Genomic DNA, 14,066 nt, shown 5'->3' on the forward strand with positions numbered 1-14,066 from the left:
GGAATGGGGCAGGGGGTGAGCGAGGGGTGCCAGGGCTTCCTGCGCTTTGCACTATTGGGGCAGTCATGTCTTAAGCAGTGGGGAAGCCTGCCACCCCACTCTGACCCTCAGCCTGCCACAGCCCCCAACACACACACATACACACACACACACACACACACCACACACACACACACACACACACACTCCACAGAGGCAATGCTGTGCTGCCACTCAGGGCAGTGCCCTCTCACTGTTCAGGTGTTCCCACTGGGTAGAGGGCCTGGGGGAGCATCCACTGTCACCCGTGCATATGCCCTCCCTGTGCCTCTGGGGCCACAGGGCCTCCTGCACTATCTACTATCTTTGTCTCTATCCTTCCTCCACTCCCTCTATGCCCTCCTGCCACCTCTCTCTCTCTCTCTCTCTCTCTCTCTCTCTCTTTCATCTCTCTCTCCTGGGTTACTGGTTTCTGTATTCCAGTCCCATGGGTAAACCCTGTCACACCTTCCTTCTTTGCCTGGGAGCCCAGTGGAGTTCCTGACCTGCCTGCTGTCTCTTTCCCCTTCCTACAGACCCACTCCTGTCCATCCAGCCCCATTCTTAGCCATATACTTGGCCTCTTCTCTTACAAGCACTTGGAGTCCCCGTCCCTCCCCAATCATATGAGCTGTGATCCCCCTCCCTTTTGGCTTCTCCCCCTCCCCTTGGTGACATGGTGTGCGTGTGCGTGTGTGTGTGTGTGTGTGTGTGTGTTTCTCTGTGTGAATGTCTGAGTGAGTACACGTGGTAGGGGAGGAGCCAGGGAGACTCAGGAGTGCCACGTACCTGCTCTAGAGGCAGCTGTCCCAGTCCCTGCTGTGGAAGTGAGGGACAGGGCCCTCTCCTGGGGGCCATTGGTGCTAATGGGGGGACGGCCTTGGTGTGGGTGCTTAGCATGCCTCCCCCAGTGTTGGCCCGGGGCACTAGGGCAGGCAGGGTGAGGCAGCAGGTGCAGTATTGGTGGGAGGGTGGGTTGCTGGGAATAGGACGAGGAGGCCAGGCCAGGACAAGGGGGTGCCAGAGCCATGACCACTACCCTACCCCCACCCGCCTCACCTCTCCATCTCAGTATTTCCCCTCCCATCACTTATAACACACATACCTCATCCAGCCTCCTCCCTGCTCAGACTTGGGGAGGGTGGGGGAGGAGGAGCCCCTGCCCCTTCCTGGGGGGGTGGGTCTGCAGGGCTGGGAGAGGGCAGGGCGCGTGACACAGACACCGTCCATAAGGGGGACAGTACTTGCTGCCCTGGGAACTCCTGGGTGGGGGAGGGAGACACTGCCCAGAGGCGCTACTGAATGTATGAGAAGCTGGTGCTGGGGTGGGGGGAGGGAGGGTTGTGGCCAGAAACAGGGAAGGAGGTAGGTCCCTTCCCCAGGGAGGGGTGGGACCGGTAGGGGTGACTTGCGGGGGCTCCTACTCCTGCCCCACGTTGACAATCAGTATGTCTGTTATGTGCGATTTTTCACCCCGTTGTGTTTTGGGTCAGGATTTTAAAGAAAGATATTTTTATGGTAATTGTTGCTCGTCTATTTTACTATATATTTATGTAATAAATATATGATGAAAATAACCCCCTTGGGCACTCCCCCCTTAGACTTGTGTGCTGTTTCCCTATATCCTCCCATCTGCTGGCAGAGTACCCTCCCCACAAGCTGACCAGATGGAGAGATGCCCCCCTCCCAGCCTTGGCACCAGTCCCCATCCATCCCCACCCTACCCCAAACGAGCACACACCACAGAAGCCAGCTTAGCTGTAAACTATTGGATTTGAGACAGGAACAGAACAAGTGGGGGGGGGGGGTGAGGGCAGAGGCAGGTGGGAAAGCAAGAGTGGTTTAAATAGGGGAGGATGGGAAAGCACGGTGATGGGTGGGGAGGGAAGCAGGCTATTTACAAGAAGGCTCAGGGGGCCAGAAGCTCATCTTGGAATATTTTATAACAATATAAATAAGATTCTGGTTTGCTTTTCCTTTTCGTCTCGTAAAGGAGAGAGAAGTGCAGAGTTCGATTCTGTACAAGGGGGCAGCGGCAGAAGGCCGGCCGGGCGGGTCACTGGGCGTCCACCCGGAAGGACAGCAGCTTCTCGGAATGCATGTTGTTCAGGGTCCGCAGGTCCGGCAGCTTGAGCAGCAGCTTGGTGAAGCGGGAAGTCTCCGAGGGCCGGTTCTTCAGCACCAGAGCCCGAAGAGCCCGCAGCAGCGTCTCCTGGAGCTGCTCCACCGAAGCGGAATTCTCCATGCCCGAGCGGTCTGTGGGGAGGAAGACGACAGCAGTGAGGCAGGCTCCTTGAGCTCCTCTGACGAGGACCCGGAGGTCTGCGAGGACCTGGCAGGCAAGGCAGCCTCTCCCTGAAGCCCCTCGGAGGGCCCATGGGGAAGGAGAAGGAGAAGGAGGGCGCTACTCCTTCTCCCAGGCCTCTGCCCCAATGCTGGGAGCAAGGGCCACAGGCTGGCTGCCTCCCATCCCCCCAAGACCACACTCCTCCCCTCAACAGGCCACATGTGACCAGGCTCCCTTGCTATTTGCTCTGTAGTTCCCTCTGCCTGGGATGCCCTCCCCCCCCCCTGTTCTATGCCTGGCAACATCTCACTTGTCCCTTTGAGGCCCCACTCAAGTGTCACCTCCTTCCCCCAGCTCCCCCAGGCAGAAATAGTTTTGTCTGTGCTTCCTTGGTTCATGCTTCTAATGTGACACTTATCTCACTGTTTTATTATTAGTCGGGCATGAGTCTGTTTTCCCAAGCTAGACTGTGTCTGAATCATGTCTGTATGCCCCAGTGCCTGGTGCAGGGCCTGGCGTAGAGTAGGTACTCCATAAAAGGTATGTTGAATTCAACCGCGTCTGCCTCCTCCCGGGTCAGGCGAGAGCTTGAACCTACCTGCAGATACAAGCACCACCGCCGTGAAGAGGCCTAGCTCCTCCTCTGTCAGCGCCAGGGAGTTGAGCTTCTCGCTGAAGTCGAACATGGCGCTGAGCAGGTCTCCCATGCCCATGGCGCCCAGCTCTTGCAGGCTGTAGGTGGTGCGGCTCAGGAACATCACTGTCTGGTCCTTCACGTTGAACAATGATGCAAAGCGCACCATTAGCACCTGAATCAGGGAGATAGTCAGACTGGGTGAGGCGGGAACAGCACCTGGCAAAATTACCCCTCAAGTTTCCCAGAGGGCTCAAGGGGCACTGCTGTTGATTTCTCAGTAGGGAAGTTGTTTCTAAAAGGGCAGTGGGGGGGGGGGGGCGGGGAATGGGGTGTGTGTGTGGTGGTGGGGATCTGGAATGGGTTCTTCACCCAAGTTTGCTTGTTCACATCTGGCAGGGGAATAGCAATGCACCGTGGTGTTATTTTCATGTAATGGGTGGGGATTAGACGCCAACTGAGATGACAGAAATCTTAGCCACCCAGAGGTGGGAACAGAAGGGATTCAGCCCCCCCCCCTCAGATACTAGAGTTTTAGAAGCCCAGAGAACCCCCTGCCCACCCCAGACACCATGCCATTCTTCTGGGTCCTGAGACTCTCAAGGGCAAAAGCAAGGGGTGAACAGGGGTCACTCACCTCAAAAGTGCCAGCCTTAAGCAAGGTGACCTGGTCATGCTGAGAAAGGTCACGGAAGCCAGGGATGTGCTTTGCAAATTCTACCACCTCCCGCACAGCAGGCGTGAAGCTCATAGAAAAGTCCTCCCAGATTTCCTGCACAGTCCGGCCGCTGCGTCCGTGGGGGTACATGTTCATGGGACAAGCCTAGGGAAGGAAGGGATGTGAGGAAGGGAGAATCAACCAGACTGGCTTGGATGAGCTGCCCTGCAAGAAAGTGTTCCAGATTTTTCCCTGGGCTAGACTTTGTGGCTCTTGAGGAAGAGTCCTTCCTGAAAACTAGCAATCAGGTGCTAGATGGCAATCAGGGATTCCCAGGCAGAGCCTAGACTGCAGGTCAGGAAATCCCCTCTTAGAAAGAAGCTATCTCTACCTTCAGCCTCCAGGGAATACCCAGGGTCCCCCAGAGAAGTCCTCCTGTGACCCTGCCCGCCATAGCCACTCTGTGCCCTCACCAGCAGAACGTTCTTGGAGTTGCTTTGCCTTGGCCCGTTGGCAGGTGCCTCCCCTTCTGGAGCCGAGTACATGTGGGTGGGGCATAGCCGGTGCCCATTGCTGTTGGGCTGGTGGCAGCTATGGTGGGCAGGGCCAGGGGGCCAAGCAGGAGGGTAGGAGGAGGGGCCCTGGCGTAGACCGTTCAAAGCCTCATTGTGGCGCTGGGCAGCCAAGGTGTTATTGTCATTGGGGGCAGGAGGGCAGCTGTGACTCTCCCAGCGGTGTGGGGTGGTGGCTGCAGGGCTTCCAGATGCATGGTTGGCATTGAAGTTGCTAGGTGAAGTGCCCAGCTTGTCATGGGCATAGGTGAAGATCTCTCGATGGGCCCTGGCCACCTGGGATATCACATCCTCCATGGTGGGCTCAGGGCTGGGGGATCTGGGTGGTGTGAGCTGCTGTGGGAACTGAGAGAAGCCCACCAAGGGTGAGGGGGCTGGAGCAGGAGGTGGTGAGGGGCCCATAGGGCCTGAAGTGGGGTGCTGGGTGGATGAGGTCTCCAAGGGGCACTGGCTGCTCAGCTGGTTATTGGCCAGGTTCATGGCACTCTGCATCTCAGCAAGCATCCTCTGCTTCTCTCGTTTGGGGATGCGCCCGAAACGTACAGCTGTGACAAGATAAGAGAGCAGGGTCAGGAAGTTCTCACACACACTCGAACGTGTCTCTTCCTTCCTTCCTCCTGAAAGAGCAAGACCCTGAATGTCTAGGGTTCCACATTAAAATGAAAGCCAGCAAGGACACACTTTCAAAGGGATTTTCCCAGTAACTATTCTGGTAAGGGGTGGGTGACCAGAAGAGCCAATGGGAGAGTAGTATGTGTTTACCCAAGAAGGTAACACATGAGCTTCCTCTATGCAAATGAGATTCATGGTGTAAAGTGTCTTTGTTTAGAACTAATTTGTGTGTGTGTGTGTGTGTGTGTGTGTGTGTGTGTGTGTATTGGTACTAGGGTTTGAACTCAGGGCCTGGGCACTGTCACTGTCCCTTAGCTTTTTCCGCTCAAGGTTAGCACTCTGCTTCCTGAACCACAGCTTCACTTCTGCCTTTCTGCTGGTTAATTGGAGCTAAGAGTCTCACAGACTTTCCGGCCCAGCTTAGCCTGAACTAGTGAGTGGATGACCCTCAGACTGTTCAGTGTCCTAAGTCGCTAGGTTTACAGGTTTCAGTCACTGCACCCACTCCCCCCCAATTTGGAACTACTTTTTTTTTTTAAGGGAGGAATTAAGTCAGAAACTTTGGGTAGAAGGAAGGGGGAGGATGTAGAGCTGCAGCCTCACCATCTCGAGACATGCCCACGGAGAGACACTTCTTGAAGCGACACTGCTGGCAGCGGTTGCGGTTGATGCGGACAATGGAACAGTTCTCATTTTTCAGACACCTTTTGTACTGGATATTCTGCTGAATGCTCCGACGGAAAAAGCCCTGGAGGGCCAAGGCAACTAGTAAGCATCTGCATGTAGGCTGAGCCTAGTGACAACTAGGGAAGGGGTCCCCTTTCCCCTGCCCTCACCCTCAACCCCACCTCACCTTGCAGCCCTCACAGGCATGCACACCATAGTGGAAGCCTGAAGCCACGTCCCCACACACTTTGCAGAGTAGCACCATGCCATTCAACTCTGTGGAAAGACATAGGCAGTGGGTAAGCAGAGGCCTGAGTGGTCTGAGACACAGAGGCTTTCTTGGCTGGAGATTCTAGAAAGGAAAAGCTATGGAGAAGCTCATGTCTATGGGCACTCAGGTTCCAGCCTGGATTGAACAGGCTGGTAGAACCCAAGGATAAAACTCTTGAGACTAGGAAAGGTGCTAAGAATAACTTACATGGAAACCAACTTCCCACTGAGCCCTCTGGCCTGCTTTCCCTTCCCCCAATCAGGTGGACATTTACTCACTGGTGATATTGCTGGTGCTCTTGCTGGGGGACACTCGGCTGCTGTCCTCCATGGCCACTTGTAGGGTTCCTGGGGGACTCCCATTATAGAAGGAGGAGGAGGAGGAGGAAGAAGAAGAAGAAGAGGAGGAGGAAGGGGAGCCATCATCACTGAGGCTGGGTGGAATGCTCCCAAAGGAGCGAGCTGGATCCTGGGTAAGGGAGCCAGTGGGTGATGGTGGGAAGTAGGTGGGACAGCCTTGAGTCAGGGACTGGAAGCTGCCATTGGAATTGTCACTGTAGAGAGACTCAGGGCTGGTGCGGCTCGGGGAAGAGCCACTGGAGCCAATGTAGGTGATGACGCCACCTGGCAGGAAAACACAAAAGAAGCAGGAATCAGCTGCCATGTCAGTCTTAGGACACCACCATGCTTATCCCTATAAAACTGTTCTTTTTCAAAGTTAACCCTTTGGAATCTCTAACTTTGTAGTTAATAAACAACTCATCAGCATGCATACCAGATATGACATAACCAATCTAGTCACAAGAAGAAACTACACAGGCTAGACATATAGCATGGCCAACTGAAACCCACAACCCATTCTTTGTACCCATACTTTCCGCTCCATTTTGTGTGTCATGCATGACACCTCTGGGCACTCACACACATGACCCCCTGCCGTAGACACTTTTCTGGGGACTATCTACTACAACTAGTTGGAGGTGGCAGACAGGATTAGATGAACAGCTAATTCATTTGTATTGTCTCAAAAACAAAAAGCCAGCTGCCAATGTGAATACTGCAAAACCACGGATGGTGAGGGGCGGCTGGCTAACATCCAAGAGAACAGAGGTCTTACAAAAGTAAGACAGTCACATGTTCTCCCCAAACTGGGGACCATTTGTAAAAGGTACTATAGGAAAGAAACTGGCCCAGCCTGGCTCTTCTGGCCTGCAAACTATGAGTCACTGTGACTATCTCTGCGTTCAGAAAAGACTTAGCAGGTATGTACTGAAGAACGTAGAAGAGAGGTACAAATTGTCCAGCCTCGGCCTCCGGAATTCCCCCTTCCAGATCTTAAATCTGATGACAACTTTAGCTCTCTGACCACTCAGGGACTTTGGCCCTTTGGTTACATTGTTAACCAGGTGTCTCAGTTCCCATGGTATGAGTAGGAGAAAAGGGTGACCTGGCTGGCCACACCTCTGCCAAGGACCTAGCTTAGTGTGTCATGGGTAGGGTGGAAGAAGGGAGGATCCCAGGACACGTGTGAGCTGACACATGCCATGCCACCATGTCTACCGAGGCACATGTCTTGCTCACCCACTGACACACACTAAACTGGGCAGGGCAGTCTTAAAATAGCTCAAGGTTGGTCAGGGTGAACCCAGCTCCCTATAAAATAGTTTCACAACATGCTCACTCCTACAGTTTCAGGGCTGAAGTGGAGGATGGGGTATTTATTTGGTGGTAAATGAACTTGACCTAGTTTACCCATCTCCAAAAGGGGAGTGAGACCATCACCCAAAGACACTTCCCACTTTGAAGCAAGGGGCTCACTCCAGACAGCCTAGTAATCACCAAATTCATTACTGCCAAATCTGCTTTGACCCCCTAGGAAACGAATTCCCCTTTACTGGGCTTGTTTTCCTCTCTCTGATAGAAAGCAAAAGAGCTGAAAAGCCGTGTGTCAGCTATGATTCTGTTTGGGAGACGGAGGAGGAAGAAGGCGCTTGCGGTGGAAGGGAGATGCTGGGAGAAATTTGATGGGGCTGGGTCTCAACGCGGTCCAGTGAAGTACAAATGGAATAAAAGAGAAAACAGTGCTTAGGAGTGAGGTCCCTTTTGGGAGCATAACTTGAAGCCAGGGGAGGTCAGAGCGGTCTTCACCTTAGTCTGCCTCAATGGTGTTGGGGGGGGGGGTAGGGGATGGGCAGGCAGACAGGAAAAGGAGGCAGGCAGGCGGGGGCGGTGAGTCAGCCCAGCTTCACCCAGATCTTGGCAGGGCGGGGCGGGGGAGCCCGGGCCTCAGCCGGCCTCACGTCCCAGCTCCACGTGTGCCCCTCGCACGTGGCTCCCCAACGAGGAACCCCGGAACTCAAGGCCCCGCCCACCCCGAGCTTCCCGCAGCAGCCCCGCCCCGGCCCCGCCCCTCCCTGGCGTCCCACGTCTCGGGGCTGGGACCAGAACGCCAGCTGAGGCCGGGACAACCTCAGGGAGGAGAAAAGGGAACACGCGTTGCCGGGGTAACCGGGGGGGCGGAGCTCATTATGTAACGGGGCCGGGAGGCAACAACCAATGGGGTGGCGGCCACGGCTTCGGCTGAATGAAAACAAATGCAGCACGTGGGCCCGGCTCTAAGGCCATGTGAGCCTTACCCGAGCTAGTCGGCCAGCCCGGTGGCCCAGCACCACGCGCGGGACTCCTTGAGTGCGGGTCCCCACTGTCACTGAGGATTTTCCTTGTGAGACCCGACCCATTCCCTCAGCCCTCCCTGCCCCCCACTGCTTCTCAGATGTTCTGGTGCCTGAGGGGACTAGAGAAAAGGGGGGAGACGAAGAGGGAAGAGGTCCTCCTTCGGAGGTCAGGCATCCCCCAGCTTCAGGAGACGGACAGATAGGGACATTCCAGGGTAATTGTCCAAAGCCCTCAGTCTCCCTAAACGCTTCGCCTCACCGCCAGTACCGGCTCTCGATTTCCTCCAGCCGGGAATTCGAGTCCTTCCGGCTGGAAGGAGCGAGCCTTGGTGCGCTTCAGGGGAGCGCAATCCCCGGCAGGCAGGGGCAACCCCCTCCGGAAATTCTACCCCAGGACCCGGCTGCTGGGCTCGCTCGCCAACCCTCGGGGCGGAGGGAATCCCCCGTCCCTGCTGAAGTTCCTTTCATTACCAGCCACAGAAGTCGGGAGACAGTGACAGAACAAGGAGGGGAGGACGATCTAAAAAAAGAGTCTAGTACCTGTGTTGTTGTTGGAGTCCAGGGTCGTCATGTCTTCACCGGCTGAGAGCGGTCATTCAAACTGGACCTTGACACAAACGGGAGGTTGCGACGGTCGCTCTGGCCCCCGGGGCGCTGGCTGAGGGCGGCAAGTGGACCCCGCGGCTCGCAGTCAGGACTCCTCCGCAGCAAGGTCTTGGGGTGGCTGGACTGCAGCTCTGCAGAAGGGTTGGACGCTGAAGCAACGGAGATCTGCTTTGCATGGGAAGAGCAGGGAGTGCCTGTGGAGGGAAATCAGCCTGCAGTAGTTCTGGCTGGAAGGTATCAAGGAGGGTCGGGTGTCTGCAGTGCACCGGGTGGCACTGCCTGAAGGCTCCGCAGCACTGCGGGATAGCGAACCTGGAGCGCCCGGTGCAAAAGTCCCAGAGAGGGAGTTGCAATCAGGAAGTAAGTAGGTGATGGGAGAAACGGGGCACCCCGACGCAAAGAGGAGACGTGTGCCCTGCTACGTTCCCTCAGCAGCAATATTTCACTCTGCCTATCTCAGCCGCCTTTTGCCCGAGCCTTTCCCTGGGACAGAGGGCTCTGCGCAGGCGCCAACAGCCCAGGGTTCCCGGGCCGCACGCGGCACTGGAGCAGGTACCATGTGATCCCAGGGAGCGCCTCGTGCCCCAGTGACACACTTTTCCAGCACCCGGCACGTTGAGCCGCCGCGCGCCTGCGCAGAGCCAGGGCTGTTGGGATTTGTAGTCCGCCGGTAAAGTGGGCGGACTGCATATCTTTCCCCTATTGCCTCGCAAAAGTTCTGGTTGCCAGCTGGGAGGAGCTTCCGAAAGTGGAGTTGGGTGGGGTCCGCTGGAGAGACTGGGTGGCGTGTTTGGAAAGCCTGTATGGCAAGGGCATGTGAATTCCTGGGGAGGGACTGGCAAGCCTGGCTGCTCCCTGGGAGATCAAAGCTAACAGGCTCTTTCTGCAAACCTTGCAAACGTGAGAGATTCACGTGATTGCAGGACTGACCTCACCCCGGAGGTTTGCCAGTGACACTGGGAGAGGCAAGGAGGGAAAGGAGAGTTCTCTGGAGTCAACAGGTCAATCTACCTTCTGGTGGAGGGTCAAGGCCTGAAATGGAAAGGCAGTGTGACCCCTTTTTCCCTTCTACTCCTCTTAGGGAGAACATCCCAAGGGAAAGGAGTGTCACAAAGGTGGGGATGTCCCCAGGGACTCCCTGTTTGCTTGTATGACATTACACCACCCACTCAAGGTGACTTTGGGATGAGTCACTTCCCTTTGGGGAATAAAAAGGACAACAGAGGGGATCCTCGTGGTGAAAGTGTTTTGAAGTCCTAAAGTAATGGGACAGAAGAAGGCAGGGGTATGGGGGTGAGTAGTGCTACCCCAAGCTCTATAGAAGAAAACATGATGATCATCTTAGTCTTCCTTCATCGTCGTCCTCCTTCTCCTTCTTCTTTTTTCTCCTACTTCTTTTCCTCCTTCTCCTTCTTCTTCTTTGGTGCTGGCACTGGGGCTTGAACTTGGCCTTGTGTTCATGCTTGGCTTTTTTGCTCACATGAGCCATAGCTCCACTTCAGCTTTTTGCTGGTTAATTGGAGGCAATCTTATGGACTTTACTGCCGGCCCTGGCTAGCTTCAAACCTTGATGCTCAGATCTCAACCTCCGGATTAGCTAGGATTACAAGTGCCTGACTGTCTCCACCCCCCTGCACCACCACCACCCCGCTCCCATTCTTTTTATTTTTTTGTCAGTCATTGGGCTTGAACTCAAGGCCTGGGTGCTGTCCCTGAGCCTCTCTGTGCTCAAGGCAAGCACTTTACCTCTTGATCCACAGCACCGCTTCCGGCTTTTGAATAGTTAATTGGAGATGAGCGTCTCACTGAGACTATTCTCCCCAGGCTGGCTTTGAACCATGATCCTCAGATCTCAGCCTCCTGAGTAGTTAGGATTACAGTTACAGGTGTGAGCCACCAGTGCCCGACTCTTCCCACCCCCACCCCCCATTTCATTGAAAAAGAAAAATGAAACTTAGATTGACCCAAGATCAGACATCGATGGCTTGTTTCACCTTTCTGAGGATCACCTTATTCTCAGAGAGATGATGGCTAGATGAGCAAGTGGAACCCTGAGCATAGGGTTTAGAAACATCTATAATCTACCTTCAGGGCAGCAATTGCCCCAGTGGTGAAAAACAGGTCCCTAGGTTTCAAGCAGAGCTCTTAGAGGTTTTGGGTTGCATGAGAAGTAGAAGTTTCCTCAGTCATCTGAGCTTGGGCCACCTCCAGCTTCTGCCAAGTCCTCCTTATCACCAGTGATTCTAGGATGAGTTTTCTTCATGGAGGAAGCCCTTCTCCACTTGTTCACAGGCGGCTCCAGGGCAGCCTTCATGGATGGTTGAGAAACATGACAACGCAGAGAAAAGGTTAGGGGACGGGTACAGTGGCAGGCATCTATAGGTCCACTTACTTGGGAGGCTGAGATAGGAAAATTACTTGAGCCTAGGAGTTCGAGACCAGTCTGGACACTGCAATGAAGTATAGATTCCAAAAGGTAAGGAAGGAGTACCAAGGAAAAGAGGAAGCCAGACAGGGAGGCCAGTGAAGTTGATTGGGCATCTGGCTTGACCATTGACCCTCTGAGGCTCCGAATAAAATGGGCTTCCTAAAATAGACTAGATTTTTAGCTTTGTTTCTCTGTCCCCAATAAAAGTAGGAAGGAGAAGGAAGTGGGCTTTTTTTTTTTTTTTTTTTCCTGGCCTAGCCTAGCTTGGCCCTTGGGCCCAGAGCTGGGAAGCTGCTGCTTCCGCGTGGGAGGAACTGGGAGTGGTTAGGACAAACAAGGAAAGAGGCTTTTCAGGAAAACTTGGTTCTGAGCATAGTTACCACCCTTTCTCCCTCCTCCCACTGTCCTGTGGAAAGAGAGCTAAGAAGTGACCTGCTCTGCCTTGCTTACTCTCTGTGACATTCCTGACTCTGTCAGGCCAAACCAGCCAGGCTGCTGAAAATCAGGGTCCTGATTTTTACTGCCCACCACCTTGGCATGGCCATTGACACAACACACTCCTTATGGTTGCTCTGGGACATCCTAAGGCTCCCTGCTACATGTGCTGCTGTGGTGGTCCTGCCCAGCCCTTGGCTGCTGGCTGGTTGTTTGTTCCTATATGGGCTAGGCCAGGGGTCAAGACTCCCTCTTTGAATTTGCAGCCAGCAAGGAGGAGGGGCCAGAGGCAGCAAGAGCTGAAATTCAGTGGGCCTCTTTTCTTGGCAAGAGGCTGTGTTGTTTTGTAGTCTGTGTGGTATAAAGGCAAGGGCTAGAAGACATGAGGCCAAGGAGGGGCGTTTTCTCTGCTCCCTCTCCTTGTTCCTTCTCTCCCTAACAAAGAGGTAACTTTGGGGTTTTATTTTTTGAGACAGTGGGTTTCCTTATATAGGTGGCCCAGGATGGCTTCGAACTAGTAATCCATCCACCTAAACTTCCTGAGTACTGGGATTACAGATGGGTGTTGCCACACCCAACTAAAAAAAAAAATTTTTTTTTTTCTTTCTGCAATGGATGAGAGAGATTCAGCATGAAAGGCAAGCTTCCTTAGGCTTCAGCCAGCAGCTGCTAAGAAGGACATATATTAGGGGAACCAGAGCCACCAAAAGGAGGATGGTGAGGGGAAATTTGGCTTCCCTGGTCTTTGGGGACCTGGAATAGACTCATGGCTTCCTTTTTATCTTTTTATTATTTAATTCTATACCTTGTCTTTTTTCCATGGTCTCCTTTTGACCTTAATCTTGACTTTAAGACAAAAGGTGTTGGGACTGGGAATGTGGCTTAGTGGTAGAGTGCTTGCCTAGCATGCATGAAGCCATGGGTTCGATTCCTCAGTACCATATAAACAGAAAAAGCAGGCTCAAGTGGCAGAGTGCTAGCCTTGAGCAAAAGAAGCTCAGGGACAGTGCCCACGCCCTGAGTTCAAGCCCTAGGACTGGCAAAAAAAAAAAAAAAGACAAAAGTGTGGGGGTTGGAGGCCTGGCTCAGGTGACAGAGCACCAGCCACTGAGTGAAAGCTTCAGATACCAAATCCCAACAACAAAAAAGACAAAAGGTGTCAGCTGAGCTTCAAAGGCTCATGGCTATAAACCTGTCTATTGAGAAGGCTGAGATCTGAGGATCATGATTCAAAGCCAGGCAGGTAGGAAAGACCAATGAGATCCTTTAATTAACCACAAAAAAAAGTCAGAAGTAGAGCTGTGTAGGGCTCTACTAGGCTCAAGTGGTACAGCACTAGGCCCTGAGTTCAAGTCCTAGTATAAGGACCAAAAAAAAGAAAAAGGAAGAAAAAATAAAAGGTATACTTCAACCTTCCTCTCCCTCTTGCTAGTCATATATTACAGTTCACTCCTATACACACACACAAACCCCATCCCACAAGAACATCATGCCTCTCCAGAGCCAAGTTTAGCCCAGCTTAGTCCAGACTCAATAAACAGTGCTCAGCAAGGCACTGTGGATTCATATTGTTCACACTTCCATTCAGATTCCTTGAAGTCAGGGATCCTGAGACTGAGTGAGTCTTCATTTAGGGGCTGCATTGGATCTTTTGTGTGTTTCCAAATATGTCTTTAATCTTTCTGTATTCTTTGGACCGGGAAGGACAGAGGAAAAAAAGATTAAGGGTTTGGCTATACACTTCAGTCACTGTGTATGTGTGTGTGTGATATGATTGTGTGAGATGGTACCTTTGCATGTGTATGAATGATGTGAGTGGGCGTCCTTTTGATCCCAGATCTATTCTCCTAGCCAGAAGGTTGTTCTGGGTAACAAGGTAACACCCTGTGCAAATCCTAGGTGCCCTAAATCTTAGACAGACTGCTTAACTGACAGACTGACTGAGGGTGGGTCCTTGCTGAAAACAGGTCAGGCTTCAGTGGGTGCCTTCCCATCTGCCCATCCCCCTCCTTTCTCACCAAGGAACATTGCCCAGGGTAAAAACCTGTCTGTCCAGATGATGCAAACCTGGGACAGAAGCCCCGGGGATGCCCTGGAATTGAATCCGGGAACCAGCCCATATACCTGGCAGAGACTCATCCCTGCCTTCCTGGATCCATTTCCTAGTCTCTAGAAGGCCAGCTAGCATTCCCTACCCCACCCAAA

General features: G+C 53.5%; 1 protein-coding gene across 3 annotated transcripts; it reads right to left on the reverse strand.

Moving 5' to 3' along the window:
• Positions 1-1,772: 1,772 nt before the first annotated feature.
• On the reverse strand, positions 1,773-9,978 carry Nr1d1 (nuclear receptor subfamily 1 group D member 1). Of its 3 annotated transcripts, XM_048366662.1 has the most exons (9): positions 9,311-9,611; positions 8,933-9,192; positions 5,997-6,341; positions 5,635-5,723; positions 5,385-5,529; positions 4,071-4,714; positions 3,577-3,762; positions 2,904-3,114; positions 1,773-2,274 (listed from the first exon to the last, which is right to left on the reverse strand). In XM_048366662.1, the coding sequence occupies exons 2-9, from the start codon at positions 8,961-8,963 to the stop codon at positions 2,075-2,077; spliced, it is 1,851 nt and encodes a 616-aa protein (XP_048222619.1). In that variant the 5' UTR covers positions 8,964-9,192; positions 9,311-9,611; the 3' UTR covers positions 1,773-2,074. The 3 variants fall into 3 exon arrangements, with proteins under 3 accessions (XP_048222619.1, XP_048222618.1, XP_048222620.1); XM_048366661.1 differs by having other exon boundaries at positions 8,933-9,611; XM_048366663.1 differs by lacking the exons at positions 1,773-2,274; positions 2,904-3,114 and adding an exon at positions 3,132-3,457 and having other exon boundaries at positions 3,502-3,762; positions 8,933-9,978.
• Between the last annotated feature and the right edge of the window lie 4,088 nt (positions 9,979-14,066).

Source organism: Perognathus longimembris, chromosome 17, assembly GCF_023159225.1.
Source record: "Perognathus longimembris pacificus isolate PPM17 chromosome 17, ASM2315922v1, whole genome shotgun sequence".
In the NCBI taxonomy this organism is placed as follows: Eukaryota; Metazoa; Chordata; class Mammalia; order Rodentia; family Heteromyidae; genus Perognathus; species Perognathus longimembris.

Coding starts and splice junctions, on each gene's coding strand:
- Nr1d1 (XM_048366662.1), bottom strand. CDS start 8,963: ATGACGACCCTGGACTCCAACAACAACACAG. Junction 6,342..8,932: donor GGACTCCAACAACAACACAG/GTACTAGACTCT, acceptor TTTTCCTGCCAG/GTGGCGTCATCACCTACATT. Junction 3,115..3,576: donor TTAAGGCTGGCACTTTTGAG/GTGAGTGACCCC, acceptor TCCCTGATTCAG/GTGCTAATGGTGCGCTTTGC.